At 47.7% G+C, this 26,730-nt stretch overlaps 1 protein-coding gene and 1 long non-coding RNA gene across 8 annotated transcripts in view; one reads left to right on the top strand and one right to left on the bottom strand.

Annotated features, from left to right (window-relative positions):
• Nucleotides 1–25,341, bottom strand: part of IFNGR2 (interferon gamma receptor 2) — a 38,771-nt gene extending 13,430 nt beyond the window's left edge. Inside the window, exons 1-3 of one of the 5 annotated variants that reach the window (XM_038581382.1) lie at nt 25,305–25,341; nt 5,768–5,900; nt 508–716 (exon numbers count right to left, since the gene is read on the bottom strand). In XM_038581382.1, the coding sequence (XP_038437310.1) occupies nt 508–716; nt 5,768–5,900; nt 25,305–25,326 (364 nt within the window). In that variant the 5' untranslated portion in view covers nt 25,327–25,341. Of the gene's footprint in view, nt 1–507; nt 717–5,767; nt 5,903–6,678; nt 6,839–7,042; nt 7,104–15,360; nt 15,455–25,304 lie in introns of those variants that run through there. The other 4 variants (XM_038581380.1, XM_038581383.1, XM_038581381.1 and 1 more) reach the window with 4 other exon arrangements.
• LOC102151345 lies at nt 18,139–25,539 on the top strand. Of its 3 annotated transcripts, XR_005382300.1 has the most exons (4): nt 18,139–18,431; nt 19,707–20,533; nt 21,940–22,090; nt 25,128–25,539. It is a non-coding gene; the product is annotated as an uncharacterized LOC102151345 (long non-coding RNA). The 3 variants fall into 3 exon arrangements; XR_005382298.1 differs by lacking the exon at nt 19,707–20,533 and having other exon boundaries at nt 18,147–18,431; XR_005382299.1 differs by lacking the exon at nt 19,707–20,533 and having other exon boundaries at nt 18,148–18,399.
• The last annotated feature ends 1,191 nt before the right edge of the window (nt 25,540–26,730 follow it).

Raw genomic sequence — 26,730 nt, 5'->3', positions numbered from 1 at the left:
CTTTTCTTGATCATAAAGGAAGTTGTGCCAGAAGAGATAAGGGTGATCGGTGAAGCCAATACACTAGTGTCTCGTCCAGCCCAGAGGTCAGCAAACATTTTCGGTAAAGTGCTCAAATAAATTTAGGCTTCGCAGGCCAGACGATTCCTGTTGCAACCATCCGGCTCTACTGCTGTAGCTTGAAAAGCATCCACAGACCATACATTATTAAAAGATGGTGAAACTGTGTTCTTACACAATAGTTTTTTATTTACAACAACAGGTTGGCGGGCCGGACGTGGCCCGCAGGCCGTGGCTTGCCAGACTCTGGGCTAGCAAATCACACTCCTCTAGTGCCAGCCTCCATGGTCAGTACTCGGGTTGGACCATCATCCCCACCGGTTTGCTGGCTGTGTGGGGTGAGGGACAGGACGGAGGGGCATGGAGTCCAGGCTGCTCAGTGAGGAGTAAAGTGAAGAAAGCCTGGAAAGGATAAAGGAAGTTTCACAGCCACGTTCTCTTACTTACCATTCCTAAGGTACTGGAACCATGGCACTCTGACCCAGGTGGAAACCAGGTCTCCCACCTTAGCTCGGACGCGCAAGGAGACGTTTAAGTGTGGTAGGAACTCCTGTGAAGGGCTGGTTGGGGTGAAGTCACACTCCATCGTGGTGATGTTCATACAGTTCACACCTATGCTGTCCACACTGAAGTCGTACCACTGACTGCCAGAGGCGCTGGAAGGGAAAGAAAGGCCTTCACTTCACAGAATTCTCTGTTCTCCCACACACAACAGTTCCCCCAGAGCTGATTTTTTTTAAAAAAGAAGCTTTACTGAGATACAGTGTGCAGACCAAATAACTCACTCAGGTAAAGCAGACAGCTCAGGGCACCTGGGGGGCTCAGTGCAGTGTCTGCCTTCGGCTCACGTTATGATCCCAGGGTCCTGGGATCCAGTCCCGCACTGGGCTCCCTGCTCAGCAGGGAGGCTGCTTCTCCCTCTCTCTCTGCTTCCCCTCCCTCGTGCTCTCTCTCTCTCTCTCAAATAAATAAAATTTTTATACAAAAATAACAAAGTGCACAACTCAATGACTTCCAGTATATACACAGGGTTACGCAACTATCACTATGGTCAATTTTAGGGCTTTTTTTTTTTTTTATCCCCCCAAAGAAACCCAGTATCCCCACAGCTGTCCATTTAAAGTTTGCTTCGCCCATGTGAAAAGCCTGCTAAATCCAAGGCGGCATATTCTGGTAAATGACAATGCATTCCCCAGAGTCCCAATGCCACACCCCCACATGGGACTCTACTCTCCAGCTCCGACCTCTGTCCTTTATTTTTTTTAAAAAAGATTTTATTTATTTATTCATGAGAGAGAAAGAGAGAGAGAGAAAGAGAGAGAGAGGCAGAGACACAGGCAGAGGGAGAAGCAGAGGGAGAAGCAGGCTCCATGCAGGGAACCTGACGTGGGACTTGATCCTGGGTCTCCAGGATCACGCCCTGGGCCAAAGGCAGGCGCTAAACCGCTGAGCCACCCAGGGATCCCCTCTGACCTCTGTCCTTAGGTGACAGACTTGAGAAAACCAGGGAGGTGGCTGCTAGAAACCTCAATGGGGGGCAGTAGGCAGTGTTCTCTGTAGAGAACACACACAGCAGCTCTGGCCTAGAAAGCAAGACCAGGGTACATGGAAGAGATGAGGCTGAGGATCACTGCCACTGGCTCTCACGCATCACACGTGCTTCTAAGTGTACCTCTGACTCGACTGGGGACTCTTCTGTCAAAGTGGCAAGTGGCAAGATGAAGGCCTCTTCAGGATGCGTGCCCAGGGCTTCCATGGAAGATGCCTGCCACACTCACATGACCGCCAAGCGCTGGGTGCCCAGATCCTACTCGGGAGAGAGATCCCCAAGCACAGGCACCCCCATCTTAGGTTGGCGGTGTGCTTCAGCAAGAGTAAGTGGGTTGTATTCTTTTTTTAAGTTCTACAGATACTTATAGGTACTCTAACCTGCTTCCCGGAAGACCCCAGCTGTTGAACTTGGGCAGAAGGCTCCCCACATTTCAAAGGCTCACTTCCCCATTTACCAGTGGGGACCACTCCTGTTCCCCATCCTCTTCTCTCCTCCAAACTTGGCCCTTTCTCAGAACTGCTTTTGAAAAATGTTTCTCCCCAAAGGGGCCTACAGGGGGACAAGCCATTCAAATTTAAATGAGAGCTGACACATGACCGTGGTTTTAGGGGGAAGAGTGGAAAAGGAAGCTGCGTTCTGGAGGCTGCCTCTCCACCTCTCTGCAAAGGGGAGAAACAAGGTTATGTTGGTTCCACTTAAGTGAACACGGCCTCAAGAGCGTGGCCCTGCTCACAGCCAGACTCTGGCCTCCTGTCCAGGGCTCTTACTGCTAGGCGGGCAGTCTGGGTCTCACCCAGGGAGTCACACTGGCTCCCTTCCATGATGGGTCCATCACGACCTGCCTCTGCCCCTGAAATTATCTCATTTGGAAAGCAGCCCTCACCATGAGAGGGCACACAGCATAGTGGTTGAACAAATGGATTCTGGAGCCAGATAACTGGGTTCAAATCCCAATTCCTTCGCTTCTCTGTTCCTTAGTCCCCTTATCTATAAAATGGGGATCAACTGTAGTATTTGCCTCCCCGAGGTATCATGAAGGTTGAACCAGCAGACATGAGCGAAGTGCCTGAGCCAGGACCTGGTGCCCAGTAAGCACCATGTGAATCATTTGTTCAACACCTGCACAATTATGGACTTCGCTGTTCAGCCTCTGTTGGATCACTTCCAAAAACACTAAGTGTCCTTTCTGACCCAGCAATTCCTCTGCTACAAATGCAAGAAAACAATCGGGTGATTTATGTACGAGGCCACTACCGACAACAGTCACAAACTGGGGACTGTCTACACCCGCAAGTGGGGAAAGAGTTAAATACATCATGTCTGACACATCATACAATAAAACGAGCAGTAAAAATGTTTACGCAGAGATAATTATGAGAAAAAGTGCTCCTACACTTAATTAACTATGTTTGGTTAAAAAAAAAAAAAAAAGGAAGGAGGACCCAGAAGTGTAACCCCAGTTTTGTTTCAGTTTTACACATGCACCGGCACATTGTCAAACCAAGTGCATGCATTTAGTAAAAAGTCTAGAGAGAGAAACACTAAAAGGAGAATAGAGATTATCCTTGGGCTGTAGAGCACTAGGTTGTTTAAATTTTAAATTCTGGGTAGTCTCGCCTTTCTGTTAAGAACATGCATTGCTGTTAAAATCAGTAAAAAAAGAAAGAAAGAAAGAAAAGAGAAAGAAAAGAAAAGAAAAGAAGAAAAGAAAAGAAAAGAAAAGAAAGAAAAGAAAAGAAAAGAAAAGAAAAGAAAACATTTTCAGAAGACCGGGTTGGTCAAGTCAAGTTTTTAAAAGTGAAATCTCCAGACTTTTTAATGTTGGCACTAATTGGGGAAAAAAAAAAAAATTAAACACCAAGGGTCACACACAGCCTGTAGGCTACATTATCTGCAATCCCTGATTTAAACTTTAAATTTTCCCACAGTGCTCAGAGTATTTTGGCTTTGGCTCCTGTACTACCAGAAGACAGGCACCTTCCTTTATAATTTCAGTAATGCTTTACTGTAGAGAAGTGGGGTGGAAAAGTTTGAAGTCCCACGAGCCTCAAAATGAAATTATTTCATGTCACTGAAACATCCCCGACATGTAAAAGTCTTGAAAAAACAAAAACAAGAGCAAAGGCCCTCCCGCATCATCGAATCAGCAATTGGAAAAGAAAACACGATCAGCCCTGGTTTCAGTTTCTCGTTACCCCTCAACTCTTCCAAATAGGTACGTTCACCGTCACCCCATCTTTTGTTTCTTTCACCAAAACCAACCTCTAGCCTTGAAAAAACTATCTCCAAAATGCCTTCCAAAAAAAAAGAAAAAAGAAAAGAAAATGAAGTAAACATGCTAATCTGGGATGGGAAACTGTCAAAGGCTGTAAGGAATATTTCTACTAGAATATTTCCACTGTTTCCTGGCGCTCCCTAGACCCACAGATGTACTTCCCCCTTCAAGGCTAAGGAATGCCAGTCGGTGTATCAGCTGTGATTTCCTGTTACTGAAACCTTATTTGGTTCCACAATATCATGTTTACTCAATGCTGAGTAGGGCCAGCTTCTTCGTGGGCGTGTGACCCATGCAGGGACACAAAGGCCTGCTCGGAAGAGGTGCTCAGTTTGATGCTCTGCTGTCACCATCTTGAATTTCTCAGTAATTCTGAGCAAAGCCCCCCCCACCCCCCCTACAATTTTCATTTTGCACTGGGCCCCACAAATTATGTAGCTGGTCCTTGTGAACTGGTCCACGTACTATAGATTACTGGTACTTACTTGAGGAACAGAGAACCAAAATTCAGAGATAACCCCAAAACTCTGGTTCAGAGTGTATTTTTATCAAGCAAATATTGTTACAGTGGACATTCCAAGATGAGAAAGGAGTCGTCTGGAAACACACTCCTCTAACATGAACTGCCTGTAATTTTTGTAGGTTCCTTCCCTGTTGTTGACCAGAGATACAGTCCAAATTTTATACGGTTGCCACTGCTACCGGATGACACACAATGATCCTTTTTAGTAGTTGCCTAATGTTCAACTACTAGCTAACATGACACGATTTGGCATTTTTCTGCTGATGGACAATGAAGGCTTCAAGGTATATCTTCATGAATATGAGGGGGTTTTATTTTCTTTGCTTTGCTTTCTTTAAAGATTTTATTTATTTGAGAGAGAGAGAGCGCGAGCACATGGGTGAGAGGGAGTGAGAACCTGAGGCAGACACCACACTGAGCACAGAGCCTAACATGGGGCTCAATTTCACAACTGGGAAGTCCTGACCTGAGCCGAAACCAAGAGTCAGATGCTTAACCAACTGAGTCACCCAGGTGCCCCCTCCCCTTTTTCTCTTTTTCTGATGGGGGCTTGTATCACCTGCGTAGGGGAAAAGTGACGTGGGCATTTCTGTGACTCTGGATGTACAGCAGATGACTCTGCTGTAGCGCAGCCGTGTTAACTAATCCTCATCCAGCACCATCTCCATCAACCATGCGCTCCCAAGCACTGAGCATTACCATTTCTTTAAATTTTGTTTAACTGGTAAAATAAAACGACTTAGCCAATCATTTTTAACTTAGTAACTTAACCTGTGTAACAAGGTAAACACGTAACAACTGAGGCCTTAAGAGTTTGCCTTTCTTCTTCTTCCCATATGTTTCTGTTGCACACCAAATGATGATCAACTGTAAAAAGGGGTGAGAGAGAGAAGGAGGGGCCAGAATAATGTGCGAAATGCAAAAATCCCCTTAGAAATCGAGAATTAGTAGTGATTTAGTGAACATGTTCTTCGGTAGGCCACAGCTGGCCCATCAGGTTCAATAAACCAGATTTTCAAACCTGAAGAAGATGAAGGCTAAAAGGTGCCTCCTGGCCTTTCAAGACAGGAAGCCCTCTTATACGAGCCTCTCCCGAAACCAATGAGAGCACAGTCTCCCACCCAACTAAGAAGCCATGTGGGTAGACAGCAGAGGCTCTGGCACCAGTGCTGTCTAAGCCCCTGTGTGGGTGGGAGGGTGTGAAGTCTCTGTCCGTGGAGAGTTTACAGGTACCAGGGGGAATACCTGCTTCCAGTGGCTTTGCAGGCCGTCCTGCCAGGATGCAGGCTCGAGCAGCTGACCCCAGGGCTCCCCCCACCACTCCCCATAAAGATGACAACAGAAAGATCTGGCTTACTATTTATACTGCACCTGGTAGACCACGGGCCTCGAGTCATTGCTCAGGGACACTGGCTCCCAGCTCAGAACCCGCTCGGCGTTGTACAGGTGAACCTTTGGGTTTCGAGGAGCAGGGAGCTGGGAAAGGGAGTCTTGAAAGGGGCAGAGTGAGAGGAGGGGGAGGAGGTGAGAGACAAAGGGAGGGTCAAAAGAGAAAATCTGATCACAATTATTTACGTGCATGTCAGCAAACTATGCCCACAGCTCTGTTTCCGTAAGAGTGCAGAAATGGTTATGACCTGGATCGCTAGGCGTGTGTGTCCCCCTCACCCCCACCTTCGACTACACACGGCCCCACTGACACAGTCCGTGGAAGAAAAGAGAGGCCTGGAGCTGCCTTTCTGCCTGCAGATTCCAGTTCTTATGAACAGGGCCTGGGTGCCAGGGCCTGGCTCAACCAGGATGCTTGTCCTATCTTAATGACTGGTGGGCAGGTTAACTTGAGAGTCTGTGCCTCACTTTCCCCTTCAGGAATAAGGGATAGAAAACAGTATGGTCCAAAAGTGAGCACTGATAATCGGTGCTCACGTGACGTGCATCAGCCCCAGAGTTCCGTTAGTACCAGACATGCATTCATACCAAGGGAGCGTCTGATACACCTCCACAGGTACATGCACATGCCCCAAACCAGGTGTGCAAAGCTCAAAGGCACATGGAGGGTGACACGTGTCCTTTGGGTTCCATGAGAGTTGTGTGTTTCTCAAGGACCCCCCACCCCCACCCCGTATCACAATCGCCAAGGCAGCGCTGGAAATGCAGATGCCCAGGCCACACCCCCCAGACCTGGAAATCCACATTTGCAACAAGCTTCCCAGCTGATTCTTAGGCACAGTAAAATCTGAAGACTACAAACAGCAAAGTAACACCCACCCCAGGGAACCACGGCCAAGGTCAGAGTCCCCTTCCTGGGGTGACCTGGAAGGCACAGCTCCAGCCCCTGCAGCAGATACTTCACAGGACTCGGCCGGGGAGTGCAAGCACAGGAGCCTTTGCTCTCGCAAGGAAACACAATCATGATGAACCTTTCTCTGAGATTGAAAGATTAATGAGAAACGCCCAGGGAGTGGAAAGAAAGATTTGAAAAACATGCAGAGCATGTCCCAGAATTCAGAGCAGGAAACTCAAACCACACGTTGTCAGTAAATGCATTCAATCTTGAAGAATGGTGGCCAGTTGGCCAGCTCTTCCTCGGAAGGATGCATAACCAAGAGTCTGTGGCCACTTGTTTACTTACAGAATGCCCACTGTCTCCACAGCTCGGAGCTCAGGCTGGCCTTCATTCCAGATCATTCTTCAACCAGCTACCCCACACTCCTGCCAACTGACAGCAGGCGTGGCGAAAGCCAGGGCCAACGGTGGGCAGGCCGCAGCAGCCCACAACGGGGCTGCTCTCCAGGGCAGGCCCACCTCGCTTGCTGTGGCTGCTGTGCGGCCTGGCATATCCCAGGGCAGAGCCCAGGACTGGAGCCCTGCTGCCAGGAGCACCGTGCAGGGCCCCCGGGGCGAGGGCTTGGTGAGCGCCGGGCACCCATCAGAGTCCCAGAGACCTCCTTTTCCTTCCTGTATCAGTTTCCTATTAATGCTGGGATGAAGTAGCACCAGTTTGGTGTCTTAAAACCAATGAGATTTCTCTAGTAGAGTTCTGGAGGTCAGGAGTTCAAAACTGGTCTCACTGGGGCTAAACTCAGGATGTTGGTCAGGCTGTGTTCCTTCTGGAAGCTCTGGGGGGAGAAATAGCTCCTTGCGTCCTCCAGTTTCTAGAAGCAGCCCACATTCTTTGGCTCTGACTCCTTCCCTCAGCAACAACAGGCTGATTCCTCCTCTCTCTCTCTCTTTTGACTATCCATTTATTTATTTTTCTTAAAAAAAATTTTTTTGAGAATTTACCGATTTATTTTAGAGAGAGAAAGAGAGCAAGAGCGAGAGGGGCAGAGAGGGAGAAGAGAGGAACCCAAGCGGACTCTGCCCTGAGCGCAGAGCCAGACACAGGCTCATTCCAACCACCCTGACATCACCAGGACCTGAACCCAAAATCAAGAGTCAGACACTTGACCGACAGGGTCCCCCAGGTGCCCCTTTCTTTTAAAATTTTCACTTAAATTCTAGTTAGTTAACTTGCAGTGCAAAACTGGTTTCAGGAGGAGAATTCAGTGATTCATCACTGACATAAAACACCCAGTGCTCATCACAACAAGTGCTCTCTTTAATGCCCAGCCCCCACCACTTCCCCTCCATCAACCCTCAGTGTGTGTTCTAATGTTAAGAGTCTCTAATGGTTTGTTTCTCTTTTTCTCCTCCTGAAACCTGTTCTGTTTCTTAAATTCCACATGAGTGTAATTATATGGTATTTGTCTTTAACTTATTCACTTCGCATAACACACTCTTGCTAGATCCACATTGTTGCAAATGGCAAGATTTCATTCTTTTGGATGGCGGAGCAATATTCCATTACATATACACACAGACACATACAGACACACACACACACACACACACACACACCACATCTTCTTTATCTATCCACCTGTCGATGGACATTTGGGCCTTCTCCATACTTTGATTATTGTTGATAATGTTGCTATAAACATCAGGGTGCACGTGCCCTTTCGAGTCTGTATTTTTGTATCCTTTGGGTAAACAGCTAGTAGTGCAATTGCTGGATCATAGAGTAGTTCTATTTTTAAGTTTAAAAAAAAGATTTTATTTATTTGAGAGAGAGAGAGAGAGAGATCGCACAGGGGGAGGGGTTTCCAGGGAGAGGGAGATAGAGAATCCCAAGACTCTGCGTAGAGCACAGAGCTCAATGCAGGGCTTGATCTCACGACCTGAGATCACAACCTGAGCCAAAATCAAGAGTTGGATGCTCAACTGACTGAGCCTCCCATTTTTAACTTTTGAGGAACCTTCGGACTGCTCTCCAGAGTGGCTGCACCAGTGTGCGTTTCCACCAACAGCGTAAGAGGGTTCCCCTTTCTCTGCATCCTCACCAACATCTGTTGTTTTCTGAGTTGTGGATTTTAGCCATCTGACAGGTGTGAGGTGGTATCTCACTGTGGCTTTGATTTGTATTTCCCTGATGACCAGTGATGTTGAGCATTTTTCATGTGTCTTTTGGCCATCTGGATGTCTTCTTTGGAAAAGTGCCTATTCATGTCTTCTGCCCATTTCTTTTTCTTTTTAATTTTTTAAAAGATTTTGTTTATTTATTCATAGAGACAGAGAGAGAGAGAGAGAGAGAGAGAGAGAGAGAGGCAGAGACAGAAGCAGGCACCATGCAGAGAGCCTGACGTGGGACTCAATCCAGGTTCTCCAGGATCACACCCTGGGCTGCAGGCGGCGCTAAACCACTGCACCACCGGGGCTGCCCTTCTGCCCATTCCTTAACTGAATGATTTGTTTTTTGGATGTTGAGTTTGGTGAGTTCTTTATAGAGTTTGGATACTAACCCTTTATCAGATATGTCATCTGCAAATATCTTCTCCCATTCCGTAGGTTGCCTTCTGGTTTTGTTGGCTGTTTCCTTTGCTGTGCAGAAGCTTTTTATCTTGATGAAGTCCCCATAGCTCATGTTTGCTTCTGTCTCCTTTACCATATATGCAGTAAGAAGCTGCTATGGTTGAGGTCAAAGAGGTCGATGCTTGTCTTCTCCTCTAGGATTTTGATGGCTTCCTATCTCACATTTAGGTCTTTCATCCATTTTGAACTTATTTTTGTGTACGGTATAAGAAAGTAGTCCAGTTTCATTCTTCTGCATGCGGCTGTCCAGTTTTCCCACCACCACTTGTTGAAGAGATAGGCTGATGCCTATTCACGCTGCCACCTCTCTGGTCTGACTCTCCTCTTCCATCTCTGAAGGACCCCTGTGATCACAGTGGGCCTACGGAGCCCTACTATCCAGGGTCATCTCACTATCTGAGGATCCCTGGTCACATCTGCAAAGTCCCATCTGCGCTGTAAGGTCACACAGCCATGGGCTCTGGGGCTTAGGATGTGGACATGTTTGGGGACCATTACTCTGCCTGTCACAATGCCTTTCACTATCTCCCCATCTCTGAGTTGGGGGGGGAGCCATCTCTTCTGGCACTCCCATATCCGTGATCCAGATATTCAGCTAAGAAAGGAAGTACCAAAGGACCGAGCAAGAGGGAAGGGCTTCTACCCCAACTGACGGCTGGACCAGAAAAAAGGCTTCCCCATAAACATGGAGTCTCCAGATGAGCCTTCTGCTTTCTTCAACTTTCATTTTGCCAAGATGTGGAGGGTGACCCACGGTTCTACTCTGACATTTGACTTTCCTGAAATCCCCTCCTCACCACATTCAGAGGAGATAACCAGTCTTAAAACCGAGGGTTTCACAATGAAACACCCAAGACTGCCCACTTGTTAACAATTGCCTCAGAACAGTGCCCTCTGCACCTCTCAGAAGGCTTGTCCTTGAGCTGCCTCACCCCCAAGGGGCCCTCCTCGTTCCTGGGAAACCCAGGGCCTGCCCTTGCCGCTCCTTCTCTGGAACCTTCTTTCCTGCTATGCCATGGCTCTCTCCCCTACTCCTTTTGGGTCTCTGCTCTGGTTTCTGGTGTAAAAGGCCCAGGGCTTGGGAGTCCCTGTCCCTGCCTGACTTGTCCAAATGATGCTTGTTTACCACCTGAGTTCTTTGTCTACACCACGGTGCTTAGGATTCCAGAACGAGACTGCCTGAGTTCCAAGCTGCACACTCCTTGGCACCCTGGGCAATTTGTTTAACCTCTCTGTGCCTCGGCTGTCTCATCTGAAAAATGGGTACAGTACAGACCCCACAGTGTTGTTAGGTGGAGAGAATGAACTGGTTTTCTGCACGGGGATGAGGACAGGGTGAGCACCTCGTGATCCATGCCTCTCCTCATTGCTAGCAGTTTATCAAGAGTGTCCCTAAGTACAAGAGCGAGGAGCTCCAGGAAGGCTGGGCATTGTTGGATTTGGGGACTGTTTTAGCCCCCCCGCTGGGAAGTGCAGGCACTCAGGATCTGGGGAAGGACTGGCCTGCAGCCCAGCAGCGTGCTCTCCTCCAGAGATTACATAACCAATTTCTTGTCCTCAGCATCATGTTCACCCACTCAAAAATCAAGCAAAGCTTAGGTTCCCTTCTTCCTTCCTGTCTTTCTGCTGAAGTCTTCCCATCTGTCCGGTCTCTGCTGTTGCAGGGAGTGGGTGAACCACTCTGGACTGTGACTTAGCTGGTTGGCTCCTAAGAGTCAGTATATTTAGGGTCATAGTGCCTGCTGTCAATGTGGTCCATATAAGCTCAGTGGGAAGAGAACAGAACTTTTGGATAAAGGGTGGAGGCTCGAATCCTGATCCTATAACCTACAGCCACAGATCCTGCCAACACCCCAGCTAAGGCTCTGTTTCCTCCTTAATTATGGAGCAGTGCCATCTCTCCTGGAGTTGTAGTGAGGGACAAATGCAAGACCACAAATGAAAAGCAAACTAGACACTGCTAAGTAAATTTCTAAGACGGGACTCTTTCAGGGTGACCTGGTTCCTCAGGATGTGCTACTTGTGCAGATGGCAAGTAGCAATCAGTCACCCAGACCCTGCCTTCAGGGACCAGCAACAGGGTGCCTAGCCCCATGCTGAGCACTGTATCCAACAGTCTGACCCTGATGGAGGCAGAAGAGCAGCCCCCCAAGGATGTCTGTGTCCTGTGAATATATTAGGTTACATGGTAAAGGGGAATTGAGGTTGTAGATGGAATTTAGGTTCCTAATCAAAAGACCTTAAAATAGAGAGCTTCTCCTGAAATATGTGGGCAGACCCAATGTCATCACAACAGAGTTTCTCTGGAAGCTGGAGAAGGCAAGGAAACAATTCTCCCCCTAGAACCTCCAGAAAGGAGCGCATCCCTACCGACACCTCGATTTTAGCCCAGAGCCTGACTTCTGACCTCCAGAGCTGTAAGATAATAAATTGGGGTTGTTTTAAGGCACTAAGTTGGTGGTGATTTGTTACAACAACAGGAACTCATATGGTCCCTGGAGGTGGACACCAGGGCTTTAATGACACCCCAGCTCCAGAAAATAAAAGTTCGCAATAATAGTAGGATGTACAGAGTTTCACTCTCCCTTCCCTCTCCATGGTCTATGGGACAATAACTCATAAACCATTAATGGTAAGAAGAGATAACGCAGGTATCACCTGTATGAAGAGTGTTCTCTGCATCTCACAACTACAGTCCTCCTGGGCTACCTTCATGCCACCTTCCTGTCCCCGCCCATCACCTCTGATCTACCCTGGATCCAGGCATTTAAGACTTAAGTCATATTTAAGAATAGGCTTTCTTGGGTCTCAAAAGGATTCTTTGGTTAACATACATTACACACAGAGGGGTGCCTGGGGGGCTCAGTTGGTTAAGCATCTGCCTTCAGCTTAGGTCATGATCTCAGGGTCCTGGATTGAGCCCTGCATCACCCTGACCTCTCTCCTCCCCCTCTCCTCCCTCACCCAGCTCATGTTCTCTCACTCTCTCATAAATAAAATCTTTTTTAAAAAACCCATACATCACACACAGATAATAAAATAAAGTACAGGGATGCCTGGGTGGCTCAGCAGTTGAGCGACTGCCTTCGGCTCAGGTCGTGATCCCAGAGTCCTGGGATTGAGTTCCACATCAGGCTCCCTGCATGAAGCCTGCTTCTCCCTCTGCCTGTGTCTCTGCCTCTCTCTCTCTGTCTCTTTCATGAATAAATAAACAAAATATTTTTTAAAGTACAGTTAACATTAAAATCAACCATTTAATCTTGACATGCAAAGACCCTTTAGGATCTTTCTATGGATGGGGCGTTATAATGAACATCTTACCTCCAACACCTTGTGGGTGAGGAGAAGCCAAAAAACATTAAGACAGAGAGGGTACATAAAACCCTCTCTGACAAACAAGAGTCACTTAATGTAAGAGTGCCTGGATGGCTCAGTCAATTAAGCATCAGACTCTTGATTCCAGCTCAGTCCCAATCTCAGGGCCATAAGATTGAGCCCCGTGTCAGGCTCCTCCCTCAGAGGGGAGTCTGCTTGAGACTCTTTCTCTCCCTCTCCCTTCCCCCACTCACCTGCATACTCTCTCTCCCAGATAAATAAATCTTCTTTTAAAAAAGTTTTTTTAGAGCAAAATATGCCCCCCCACATGTCACTTTGGCAGGTTGATTTTTTTTAAATGTTAATTATTTGGAATTAAAGTTACTTAAGAAACAGTCAGTGCAAGAAGGACAGTCTGACTTTTCTTTATCCCCAGAAATAAATTCCTCCTGTGAAGGTGTCCTCCCTATACCAGAAGGGTAAAGAGCATCTTTACTCAGAGACAGGGAATTCAAGGCTGGCAAGGCTCTATAAACAACCTCTGTTACTTCTTCATTCATTTGCTACCCCAACTCAAACCCCTTTGTTTGGTCAAATCTCCGCAAATCATTGTTTCTCTAACAGGCAGGAAAGCTGCCTATTTTGGTTACTTCTTCAAGTCTCATATTTTTATAAGCTCCAGTAGGTACAAAATTAAATCTGTTTTCCTCCTATTACTCTGTCTCTTGTCAACTTAATTATTAGACCAGTGGCAGAACTTAGAAGGCAAAAAGGAAAAGTTTTCCTCCCGTACACTACAATTTAGACCAGGTCCAATATTTTACATATGTTCTCCTTATAACAACTCTAAGGCATAGATACTATAAGTTTTCTTTTTAAAAAAATTGTTTTCGATATTCATATTTTTCCCTCTGACCATAAAACCAATCTCATGATTACTGAAGGATACTTGAAAATTATGAGAAAGCATGGAAATTTTTCTACTACCCATTTACTATATAACCATTGTTAATAGTTTCACTCTGTGCTTGGACTAGGAGTTTCTCTTAAAAATATCCCAGTTTTTTTAATGGTTTATTATAAAAGAATTTTAAATATTCACAAGAGATTAGCATAACATGGTGCTATTTTTCAAAGGATCTATGACGAAGGAGCAGCTTTCTTTCTTTCTTTCTTTCTTTCTTTCTTTCTTTCTTTCTTTCTTTCTTTCTTTCTTTCTTTCTTTCTTTCTTTCTTTCTTTCTTTCTTCTTTTTTAGAGGAAGGAGAGATAGAGGTAGAGAGAGAGGAAACTTAAGCTGGCTCCACGCCCACTGGAGCTGACATGGGGCTTGATCATCACACAGACCCAAACTATAAGATAATTACTAGAAAGACACACAGGGCCTTCGGTGTTGGGGCAATGTCAAATTGCAGTTTCTAAATACTTCTCTCCACCTCAGACTCTCGGCAGACAAGTCACAAACAAATGCTGCACAGACCACCACTAGTGAGGAGTAGCACCAGTATAATGGAACCACCACCAAGCCCATCACCCAGCAGCTCAGGCAGTTACCAACATTTTGCCAAACCCCGGATCGCAAGCGAAGGAGGCCCAGGGAGGGCAGAACAGAGACTGCCCAAGACTTGAAGCCGGGAGGGGTGAAGTCAGGATTCAAATCCATCTGTCTCAAAGGAAAACAGCCCTTTGGCCAGGAGCACAAACCCTCCTGTGTGCTCCCCTCATCAGGAGATTTGGAATCTAAGAGCCTTTCTAAGTGATGCTGGCAGACGAAACAAACCTAAACCACACCCTGAGCAAAGCATCTAAATTCTTGACACGATTTAAGTGCTACGCAACCGATGACAGTCTCTCTCCCTGGGCAAGAACGCAGCAAACCAAAAACACACATGTCTACACAGAGGATAACCTGCGCACACCTTCCTCGCTGAGGTCCTCTTAAACTTTTTACATTTGGCTTAGAAGTATGGGCAGTTGGTGGTCGGGGGTAAGGAGGAGGCTGACCCAGGGAAGGGGCGATCTGGATGGGAGCTGAGCTGGGGTCAAAAGTCTGGTTCCGATGACTCTGGGCCGCCAACGCCACCGGGGGTCGGGGCGTTTCTGGGTCCTGCCCCGAGCGCTGCCCCGCATCCGCCCGACCCCATCAGGGCGCCCACACTCCCTATCAATCGCACCCCTGTCGCAGCCGCAAGGAAGGCAGCCCGGGGCCCCCCGCGCCTACCTCGGGCCACCGCGGAGGGCGCGCCAGGCCAGGCAGGGGCCGCGGGCACTGAGGCCGGGCCGGCGAGCCCGTGGCCGGCAGAGGCGCCCCTGCCCCAGGCCTGCCTCCGGCTTTCCTGGCTTCTCGCGGAGACCTGCGGAGCCGTCGGCCGCACCGGCTCGCGGGCGGGAGCCGCCGAGCAGCAAGCAGGGTGCCCCGAGTCACGCAGGGGCAGCGGGGGCGCCCCCGGCCCGGGAGGGCTGCTGACCCGGGGCCGGGACGCCGGGGCCGGCCGGGGGGGCTCCTCGCCCAGGCACTGCCCGGAATTCCCCGCCGTCCAGCCCTCACCGCGCTCCCCACACCCGCGGCGGGCGCCCCGCATCCCCGCCCCCGACCTGCGCCGCCCGAGAGCCGCCCCCGCGGCCCTCCCCGCGCCCCCTCGGGCGGCCACCGGCTGCGACGAGGCCCCGGGCGGCCCGGGTGCGGCTGGGCCGGGTGGGGCTGGCAGGCCCGGCTCACCTGGCTGGGGACGCCGCGGCGCCGCGGCCGCCGAGCAGCAACAACAGCAGCAGCAGCGGCGGCGGCGGCCGCATGGCCCGGGGCTGCGGCGCCGCCGGCTCGGCCGCGGCTCTGGGAGCGGCCGGCCCCGGCGCGGGGTCCCCCGAGCGGCCTCACGTCGTCCGCCCCGGCGGCCATGGCGAGCGCAGGGAGAGCGGGGCCCGCCCCTTCCCGGGCGGCGGCGGCGGCGGCGGCGGCGGGACGGCCCGGCTCGGCCGCCGCGCCCCTCCCGGCCCCTCCCGGCCCCTCCCGGCGGCCCCGCCCCGCCCCGCGGCCGCGGGACTTTCCTGGCGGCCCGACCCGCGCGGTGGGCGCCGACTCTCCCCGCGGCCCAGGCCCGGGCCTCCCCGAGCGGGCGCGGAGCGGGCCGCCCGGGCCCGGCACAGCCCCGGGGGCAGACCGGGGCCCCCGCCGAACCCACCGCCCGGGGCTTGCGGCCCCTGCGGGAAGAGCCCCCCTCCCCCTCCCCCTCCCCCCTCCCCCACCCCCAACCCCAAGGCTCGCGGTGGGCCTCGTGCCGAGCCTCGCCTCCGCGCCCTCCCCCACCCGCGCCCCATCATCCCCCCTTCCCCTGCTGCTCCCAGATGCGTGGGGGTCACACAGGTCCTCCCTTGGCTTAAACTTTGCTTTCGTAGCCTCTCAAGTGCACACTAAGCTTTTAACCCCTTTTTGGAAACAGGGTTAAGGGTGCAGAGGTTAGAAACGGCCCGGGTGAAGGCAGGTGTGGGGCTCTGGGGAACGGGGCGGGGGGCACAGAGCAAGGCGGAGGGAAAAGAGAGAAACGTCCCACATTTCTGGGTGGCCTGTGGGTTTGGCCCTGGTCTGGGCTGCGAAGTGAATGAGGAAGTGACCTCAGGAGCTGGGGGAGTGGGGTGGGGTGAGGGGCCGTGGGGCTGGGGCGAGGCCTACTCTCCCAGCCTGGGCCAAGCTCCAGTTTGATACCAGCTGCAAGGATCTGGGTCTTCTAGGTTCCCCCAAGATGGGCCGTAAACCCAGCTGAGCAGGGGAGGAAAGGCGCAAAGAAGGAAATGAATGGAGGACATCAAGAATTGAAGAACGTTGGGTGCCTGGGTTGCTCAGTGGTTGAGTGTCTGCCTTTGGCCCCCGTTGGTTGGCCATGGTCCCAGGGGTCCCGTGCATTGGGCTCCTGACAGGGAGCCTGCTTCTCCCTCTGCCTCTGTCTCTCTACATCTCTCATGAATAAATAAATAAATAATCTTAAAAAAAAATTTAAAAACAGTAACCAAGGCCCACTTAGGAGTCTGCTGGGCTACTTGCCAACAAAGTATTTGGCAACATAGGGCTTTACTTTTGGACTTCTTACATTTTATTTCATTTACTTAAAAGATGTTTTTTTTTTTTTTAAGATTTTATTTATTCATGAGAGACATAGAAAGAGAGGCAGAGACATAGGCAGAGGGAGAAGCAGGCTTCCTGTGGGAAGCCCGATGTGGGACTCGATCCCAGGACGTTGGGACCCTGGCATCACGCCCTGAGCCAAAGGCAGACGCTCAACCACTGAGCCACTCAGGTGCCCCTTAAAAGATTTTTTTAATTTTTAAGTAATCTGTACCTAACATGGTGCTAGAACTTAAAACACAGAGATCACAAGTCTCCAGCTGTAGAGACTGAGCCCCCCAGGCGCCCCCAACATCTTGCTTTTTTGTTTTTTTTTTTTTTGGTAGAACTCTTGAAATTGGTCACTGTTGTAAAAAAAAAAAAAAGGTGATAAAATATCTAGCGGTTATCTGAATGATGCTTTGAGTGAGTTTTTTGAGACACAGAGATAAGTTTATATGCTAAGTGGAAAAGGCAGTATGTAAGCCAGAATCCTCGCACATTGAGAATGATTGGAGGAAACATGCCTCCATACTCACATAAAGTAGGTAATGGGATTATGAATGGTAACAGTTTTCTTTTCTTAAACGTTTTTCCCCTCAAAGGGCATATTTTACTTTCATAGTCAAGAAAAAAAAATCATGTTAAAGGAAAAGACAGCCGAGCATCCATCTCAGCCCATGCCAGAGAGCGCTGGTGTAGGGTTCTCAGAGGAAAGGACAATGGTTTTCGATGGGGGCGCGGGGAAGGCAGTAAAACTCCACAGAATACTTGTTTCTTCCCAGCTGGAGAATCTCCTTCCAGAGCTCTTCCCTACTAAAATGTGGAGGGTTTACTTTTTCCTTACAGAAGTCCGTGACAAGATACTAAAAGGAACATATCCAGTGCTGTTGAGCCTGGCATTCTGTTGTTATTTTACGCACACAATATCCCCAAAGCAAGTAAATGCCAAGAATGCTTGATCACCATGGAAAGGCCAATTCTCCTTTCCGCGTTCCTCCTGGCTGGAAGACTTTTACTTTTGAGGTCATCGCTAGATGACTCTGACTTCCGCAGAGATCCTACACCTAAAGAGAACAAGAAGCCAATCCTGTTGCATTTCTTGGGAAAGATGTCTAAGCATCCACTACCCTTTGTCTGGTCCCATGTATAGCCGCCTGGCATCATGCAACTCCTTGGTTATTGCATATAACACCGACGTGGGTTCCCTTCTGCAGCTTCTCCCTTTTGGAGGCAGATTTACTGTGAAACTACCAAAAGCTTAGCCTCCCAGCCACCCCCCCGCCCCCACACACACACGCTTGCCCAACCTCCAAGGGGCTGCTGGCACAGAGTTTGCATTGTCATATGCTTCTCCAAAATCTGCAAAGTAAGAGATTCTAACCACAGTTGTTAGGACCTCTGTCTCTTCCCTCTCTGACTTCTCTTTTAACTCACTTCTCATGGAGGGTGGTGCTGGGGGGGGTGGCTGTGGCATTTCTTGAGAAGTGTCTTAATACTGTGTATCACCAACAAATGGTCAAGTCAAAAGGAACCCTTCTAAAGTATCAGTAATGAACACTTTGATACATCATTCTCGAGGAAAGACTGAATCGACTTTCTATTCTGTATACAGAGCATGTTTCAGAAGGTCGTCATTTGCAGAGACGAAGATGACACAAAGATGTACGTATTCCAGAGTCAGACAATTAATACAGGTATTTTATTTTTCTGCATTTTGCAATGTTAGTGGTATTTGGAAGCTTTAAAAAATTGATAACTTGTGATTTATTTTCTCATTGTGAATAAATGATTTTGTACCTAATTATATATTCTTAGCTGTGTATTATTATTATTTTTAGATTTTTTTACTTATTTATTTGAGAGAGAGGGAGAGTGCATGCCCACACGGGGAGGAGGAGGGACGGAGGGAGAGAGAAGCCAACTCCTTGCTCAGCAGGGAACCAGAAACAGGGCTCCATCCCAGGACCCCAAGGTCATGACCTGAGCTGAGGCAAGTGCTTAACCAACTGAGCCACCCAGGTGCCCCAGTTGTGTATTATTTAATAATATCATATAATTATAGGACACCTGGGTGGTTAATTGGTTGAGTGTCTGTCTCTGGCTCAGGGCATGATCCCAGGATCCTGGGATCAAGTTCCCCATCTGGCTCCTTGCAGGGAGCCTACTTCTCCCTCTGCCTATGTCTCTGTCTCTCTCTGTGTCTCTCATGAATAAATAAATGAAATCTTAAAAAAAATAATATTACATGGTTAACAATAATTGATATAAATAATACATTAATATAGAGATGATTATATAAATAGCATATAAATATATAAATATAAATTATATAAAAATTAATAATCTTGGGGCAGTCCCGGTGGCGCAGTGGTTTAGTGCCGCCTGCAGCCCAGGGTGTGATCCTGGAGACCCAGGATCGAGTCCCACATCGGGCTCCCTGCATGGAGCCTGCTTCTCCCTCTGCCTGTGTCTCTGCCTCTCTCTCTCTCTCTCTCTCTCTGAATAAAAAAAAAAAAGGATTTAAAAAAAATTAATAATCTTATATAAACTTCAGCCTTACCAAACCCAAATTCCTCCTTCCCTTTCCATTAATTTGCTATCTTCTAACCAGTTAATCTTCCTGAAATCTTTTCCTTACACTAGTAATCTGGAGGTGCTCCCCTCATCTCCCTCAGGGGGGATGGCAGAAAGAAGCCAATATTGGTTGTTGGCCGGGGGAGGTTTTCCATGTGTTATATCACTCAGTCCTCTCAGGTAGGGGGATTATGACTCCCAATTCACAGATGAGGAGACTGAGGCCCCAAGAACGAAGTAACTTACCCTATGGTGGGTTTGTACTGTGTCAACGTAGCTAAGCTGTAACTGCATTTCCTAGAATTCCCCTTCTTGCAGAGTTTCGAGTTAGCATGGGCAGGGAAGGATGTTTTTGTACAATATTTAGAAGTGAAACCATATTCCTTCACTCTCAGGAGGTTGGGGCAGGGCACGGGACATTGTTGCCATTCCTAGCACTGTGGCTTATCTGCTGGCATCCTGGACAGCGAGGACCAGGCCCCTCCAGCTCCTGCTGAATCCTCTGTACAACCAACCTCCCTGTCTCCTGGGCCAGGAGTGCGTTAGCTCCATGACAAAGCTTTTCCTGCAGGACCCTTGTGCTGTCATCTGTGTTGGAGGTTGGAGATGGTGAGAAACCAACAGTGGTTCCAGCTCAGCCTTAGCTTCCTGCTTGTCCTTGCGATCTCCAACCTTCTCTTCCCCACTGCCTGCCCTGAGAGCTGCGGGATCCAGCCTCAGATACAGGAAAAATCGTCCCATACAGACTGGGTAGCCAACTCCTGCAATCACCCAGGGTCCAACTCTTATCACACCCCTGCCCCCCCCCACCCAGGGGTTCTGCTTCTCTGACCCAAACATGACTGATCATACCCCCAAATTGCACAGCCAACGAGTGGTGGGGTGGGCTCTTGGCTACAAGGTCCCTTGCACCTCACGCCAAACTTCTCACCCTGCCATGTCAGTCTCCTCATCACTAGGCCTGCCTCTACCTGATGGATCATACTTTCTGTGACTCCTTGACAAGACCCACTAGTCCATCAGCGCATCTCTGATGATGAACTTCCTGAGGGTCCCTGCGCACTCCTCTTCTGATGGTATCTGCCCCACTTCCTTCACCTCTCACCTCCTCCCCCACCCACACCCTATATTCTAAAGCTCAGTCTCTGCTTTAGAGTTCGTTGCCCTCCTTGACCACCTCCTGGAATCAGCCTTGACTGAGACGGTTACCTCCAAAGTGCAGGTGGGTGAGTGTCCTCCATAGATTCAAACAGAGTAGCAAGAGCTCTGAGCCCAGAATAGGCCCTGAGCAATGCTAAGTGGAGCCTTGATTTGTCACTTGGAGTCCTCCATCCTGAGAAAGGCCAATAGCAAGAGCCCAGGGATTGGCATACAACAAAAAGGACAAATTCACTGGAGCCTGGGGCCTGTCTTCTCATCATGTCTGTTGTGGGGCCCCCTTGCATCTTCCTGCAGATTTGCATTTCTGGTCCCCCCCTTCCCGTGGGGCCCCATAAAACCTCATTACAAAAATATACACTCTCTTTCTCTTTTACCTCCTTCAAGGTATCACAAGAGTGACAAGAGTATCACAAAGTACGACATTATGCATTCTATTCCTCTGTGAAACAGGGGGATGGGTAGTATCTAGAAATTTGGCACAGAGGAGAGACTAGGCAGAGAGAGGAGGACATTTTATTGGTCCTTTTAACCTTTTTGAAAAGTGAAGATATGTCTATATTTATTAATTATTTAAATGTAATTAATCAACATATAGTGTATTATTAGTTTCAGAGGTAGAGTTCAGAAATTTATCAGTTGCTTACAACACCCAGCGCTCATTACACCATGTGTCCTTAATGCCTATCACCCAGTTACCCCATACCCCTACCCACCCCTCCTCCAGAAACCCTCAGTCGTTTGCTATGATTAAGAGTCTCTTATGGTTTAGGGCATCTGGGTGGCTCAGTTGGTCAAGCATCTGCCTTCAGCTCAGGTCATGATCTCAGGGTCCTGGGATGGAGCCCCATGTCGGGCTCCCTGCTCAGCAGGAGTCTGCTTCTCCCTCTCCCTCTACCTCTCCCCCGCTGCTCATGTTCTCTGTCTCTCTGTTTCAAATGAATAAATAAAATCTTAAAAAATTAAAAAGAGGGGTGCCTTGGTGATTCAGTGGTTGAGCATCTGCCTTTGGCTCAGGTCATGATCCCGGGGTCCGGGGATCGAGTCCCACATTGGGCTTCCCACAGGGAGCCTGCTTCTCCCTCTGTCTGCGTCTTTGCCTTTCTGTATCTCTCATGAATAAGTAAATAAAATCTTTAAAAACAAACAAACACAAGAGTCTCTTATGGTTTGTCTCTCTCTGATTTCATCTTGTTTTATTTTTCCCTCCCTTCCCCTATGATCCTCTGTTTTGTTTCTTAGATTCCACATATGAATGAGATAATGTGATAATTGTCTTTCTCGGATTGACTTATTTTGCTTAGCATAATATCTTCTAGTTCCATCCACATCATTGCAAATGGCAAGATGTTGCGGGTTTTTTGATGGCTGAGTAGTATTCCTATATATATATCTCACATCATATATATATATATCTCACATCTTCTTTATCCGTGCATCTGTTGATGGACATCTGGGCTCTTTCCATAGTTTGATTATCGTGGACATTGCTGCCATAAACATCGGGCTGCATATGCCCCTTCGGATCACTACATTTGGGATGCCTATAATTAGGTGCATGCTGACGCTTTAATATTCCTGATCCTGGCGAGTCTCCTGGAAAAGCCTCGACACCTCCAGGGTAAGTGCCCAGGGCTTCAGGAAGCTGCCAACATGAACTGGAAGGGGTGGGGCTCAGATTTCTTCATAGGTTCTCTGGGCACAATTTGTGTAATGAGGCCTCTCCAGTTTTGTAATTTAGAGAAGCTCAAACTGATCCATTTCCAGGAAGGATTAAGATTGTATCATTATCCTTCTGTGTTTAACTTTGTCATCTGGGTCCTCTAGACTTCTGCGCAAAACTTGGCAGATTGCACATAAGAGTTTTGAAAAGGCTCAGGCTGGGAGGTGGCTGCTATAAATAAGCTGACTGTAGCCAGGAGGTGTTGGATGGGGCATCTGATGAGTCACCAGCAGCAAACTGGGAGCATTGCCCACACCTTCCGATAAGAATAGTCACTGTTTATTGAGACCCTACCCTATGTCCTCCCTCCATCCTCATAACCACCGTATGCTTATCTTGTTTTCTGACTGTACCTTTTGAACACCCTTGGCATATCTGGGTGATATTCAGCCTTATGAATACTCCCCCTTCCAGAGAGATGCCAATTCCCAGCCTCCCTTACAGCCACTTGGCCTGAGCCGAGCTTTCTTCCACTATACCCCTTCTCTGGGTCAGAAGCCATGGAAGCGTTCACCTGCAAGAACCACCAGGAGTTCCCCTCAGACCCCAATTCTTCAATTTTTCATGAGGGAAACCATATGATCAAGATAATTTTATGCTACATATCCTAAAACCTAAACACATTTATTCTCTCTTCCCATGCAAACACATTGTTCGACTATCCTTTCAGATATACTTCTTACCTCGTTCGTTATTATTCCCCTTGCTTTCAAAACCTAAATGTGAATCTTCACAAAGCCCTGGAGACATCATCCATCTGCCTCCAGGAAGGCTTCTCAAGTGAGTTAGAGCATCCAGTTTCTTGACTTGTGGCTGGAATTGTACCTTGCAGTATGGCAGCATGGCTCCACCACCAGAAATGTCAACTGGTGACGGGTCAGTGATGTAAAACAGGAACCTCACTACCCGGGACTTCATTCACGCAGGGGGATTAGGTTGCTATAATCCAAACACAGACTTTTCGAAATGTGACTATTGCTGTTTCCTAAACAATCTCCCTGAAATGAGAGGAGCATCCACCAGATGGAAGCCCTGTGACTCTTCACTTCAGTTTCGAAAACCTTTGTTTTATGAGCTCTGTTTTACACCTTGATGTAGCCAGAGATCAGGACCCCGTGTCTTAGCTCAGGGTGCCATAACAAAATACCATACACTGTATGGTGTAAACAGCAGAAATATTTTCTCACAAAATAAAGTTTACTTTATTTGGGGCTAGAAGCCCAAGGTCAGGGTGCTGATGTGGTTGGCTTTCAGGAAGGCCACCAATCCTATCATAAAGGCCCATCTTTATGACCTCAACTAACCTAATTACCTCCCAAAGACTCCATTTCCAAACACTATCACGACAAAGGTTAGGGATTTGACATATGAATTACAACACCCCCTCAAAACACACACACACACACACACACACACACACACAGAGGAAAACCATTATTCTCCTAGAGTATACATTTGACAAGAGGCTCAAATACATGTTTTACAAACACAAAGAATAACAATAATGAAATGAAAACACATGTTTGGGGAAAAAAAGATTCAAACAGAGGTTTTGAAAACAAGTTCTCTCTTTTTCTCCAATCTCTTTCTGTCTTTGCAACTTCCTTTTTTTTTTTTTTAAATTGAGATATAATTGACATGTAACATTATATTAGTTTCAGGTGTACAACATGATGATTCAATGTCTGTATATAAACGAGAATTGATCGCAGCACCTGGGTGGCTCAGTCAATTAAACATCTACCTTTGGTTCATATCACAATCATAGGGTCCCAGGCTCCCTAGGGAGTCCGCTTCTCCCTCTCCCTCTGCCCCTCCATGTTCTGCTCTCTCTCTCAAATAATAAATAAAATCCTTTAAAAAATGAGAAATGGGGAAGCCCTGGTGGCTCAGCAGTTTAGCACTGCCTTCAGCCCAGGGCCTGATCCTGAAGACGCGGGATCAAGTCCCATGTCGGGCTCCCTGCATGGAACCTGCTTCTCCCTCTGCCTGTGTCTCTGCCTTTCTCTCTCTCTGTGTGTCTCTCATGAATAAATAAATAAAATCTTTAAAAAAATGAGAAATGATCTCCACAATAAATCCAGTTAAATTATAACATCACCATGCAAAGTTATAATTTTTTTCTTGTGATGAGAACTTTTAAGATCCACTCTCTCAGCAACTTTCAAATGTACAGTACTGTTAACCATTGTCACCATGCTGTGCATTACATCCTTAAGACTTATTTATTTTAGGGCAGCCCAGGTGGCTCAGCGGTTTAGCGCCACCTTTGGCCCAGGGCGTGATCCTGGAGACCCAGGATCCAGTCCCATGTCGGGCTCCCTGCATGGAGCCTGCTTCTCCCTCTGCCTGTGTCTCTGCCTCTCTCTATGTATATGTCTCTCATGAATAAATAAATAAAAATTTTTTTTAAAAAAGACTTATTTATTTTAAAGCTGGTAGTTTGTGCCTTTTGACCATCTTCACCCATTTTGCCTCTCACCCCCACATCTGGCAACCACCAATCTGTTCTCTGTATCTACGAGTTTAGTTTTCTTTTTTTAGATCCCACATATTAGTGAGATCATATGGTGTTCATCTTTCTCTGACTTATTTCCCTTGGCATAATGCCCTCAAGGTCCTTCCATGTTTTATGGAGGCCTCGTCATGTAGGCATGGTGAATCATTAACTTTATTTTCAGCCCTTCGCCTTTTTTTTTTTTTTAAGATTTTATTTATTTATTCATGAGAGACACACAGAGAGAGAGGCAGAGACACAGGAAGAGGGAGAAGCAGGCTCCATGCAGGGAGCCTGACATGAGACTCGATCCTGGGTCTCCAGGATCACACCCTGGGCCGAAGGCGACACTAAACCGCTGAGCCACCCGGGCTGCCCAGCCCTTCACCTTTCTTACGAGAAACTTCCAAGCTTCTAATCACAGCTTGTTCTTTCCAGTGACCAGCTCTCATCCAGGAGCCATCCAGGAACCCACTCAGCATCACCTCATTAGAACAAAAGACACTCCCATCACCCAGGAAATTACAAGGGCTTCGGAAACTGTATGCCAGGAGCCAGGGGCAGAGATGGACATCTATTTTCCATTGTCTCACAGTAGTAAAGAGGAAGCATTACCAGCAACAGCAACCTTCTTCATTTAATTCCTTCCTCTCCACACACAATTTTTTCTGGGTACACATTCCCCTTGAAAAGACTTATGCCAAAGTTGAGACTTCCAGAAGAAGTTGGCCTGTGATGTAATAATGCCAATCACCTGGGTCAACACACTGGCTTAGCTTGGGGCAATGCCTATGAAACATCAGTTGAATCCTACTTCTTGATAATAATAATAAAAAAGATTAATGCTGTACCTCATTCTCTAGAATTCTAAGGCAGCTTAGAATAACAAATACATTGTATGGCTGTTTGTTCCATATACATGTTTTTTATTGTAAAGATTCATAAATTAAAAAAGAATACATGGTACAAAATATTAGATACAAAATTATAGGTCTAGGGCAAAAGGATGAGTCCAGGAAATTAAGATAGAGCGTGTTGTGACCGTGGGAAGTCAGTCTATCCGTGTGTAGTAAAAAATCCTACTCATATTCTAAATCAGCTTTCCAGCAACCAAAATACAAACCAGGTTCCTTAATGTCCACAGGTATACTAGTATCAAAGGCAAGAGAAAGGCAGTTAAAAAGCACATGCATTTTGCTTCCAGCCTGACTTCTGTTCTAGACAACAGCAACTTTTGCCTTGGTTGGCCCTACTATGTGGGCTAACTTACAACAGAACAAAAACACATGCAAGCCTTTATTGCTGTCTTCATCCTGGCCCAAATAACAGTATTTGCTCATTATCGTGAATCTAGAATATAGAAAAATAAGAAGAGAAAAAATTCCCCCATAATCTTACAACCCTCAGACAACCACAGCTTGCATCTAGAAAACTCCTAAATTCTTAAGCAGCTGTGAAGTGGTAAGGGGGCAGTACTACTTCCCTCATTTTGAGAAGATTGTAGAAGCCACATTTGGGACGGGCTAGAAGGGAATCTTGCTTCTTGTGCTTGTGTTTCATGACTGTGTAAAAATCAGGCCGCCTATAGTTGCAGGGCATTCTACAGATGCAGTCTTGGTTTGCAGAGCCCAGAATATGGAGAAAAAAGATGCCAGACACCTCCTACTCACCCTCAAGCTTGAGCCTTGGGTTGGCCAACTCCTTCCATGTAGAGTCATGCAAAGTCATGGCCATCTTACAGCAGGTCATTACATGAAGCTTCTCTTCCATTTCATGGGTGTTAGATGCCTTGCGAAGGCATCTCTTGCCTTGTCTTGCAGTCTTAAACTATTGTCAACATGGACTTTCATTTTTTCTTTGAAACCTCAAACATCATAGTTATGTGACCTACTTGGTGCCCACAGAAAAAAAAACAACAACAACAACAAAAAAAACCCAAATACAAATTGATTTAGGTACATTTGTTGGTGAAGGCAAGAATGGAAGGAGTCCAGGGACAGTAAAGCATGTTCAGAAAGCACAAGGCTGCTTTCTGTATCGT

This window comes from Canis lupus, chromosome 31, assembly GCF_011100685.1.
Source record: "Canis lupus familiaris isolate Mischka breed German Shepherd chromosome 31, alternate assembly UU_Cfam_GSD_1.0, whole genome shotgun sequence".
Classification (NCBI taxonomy): domain Eukaryota; kingdom Metazoa; phylum Chordata; class Mammalia; order Carnivora; family Canidae; genus Canis; species Canis lupus.
The sequence above is the reverse complement of the archived record's forward strand: the minus strand, read 5'-3'. Positions and strand labels throughout refer to the sequence as shown.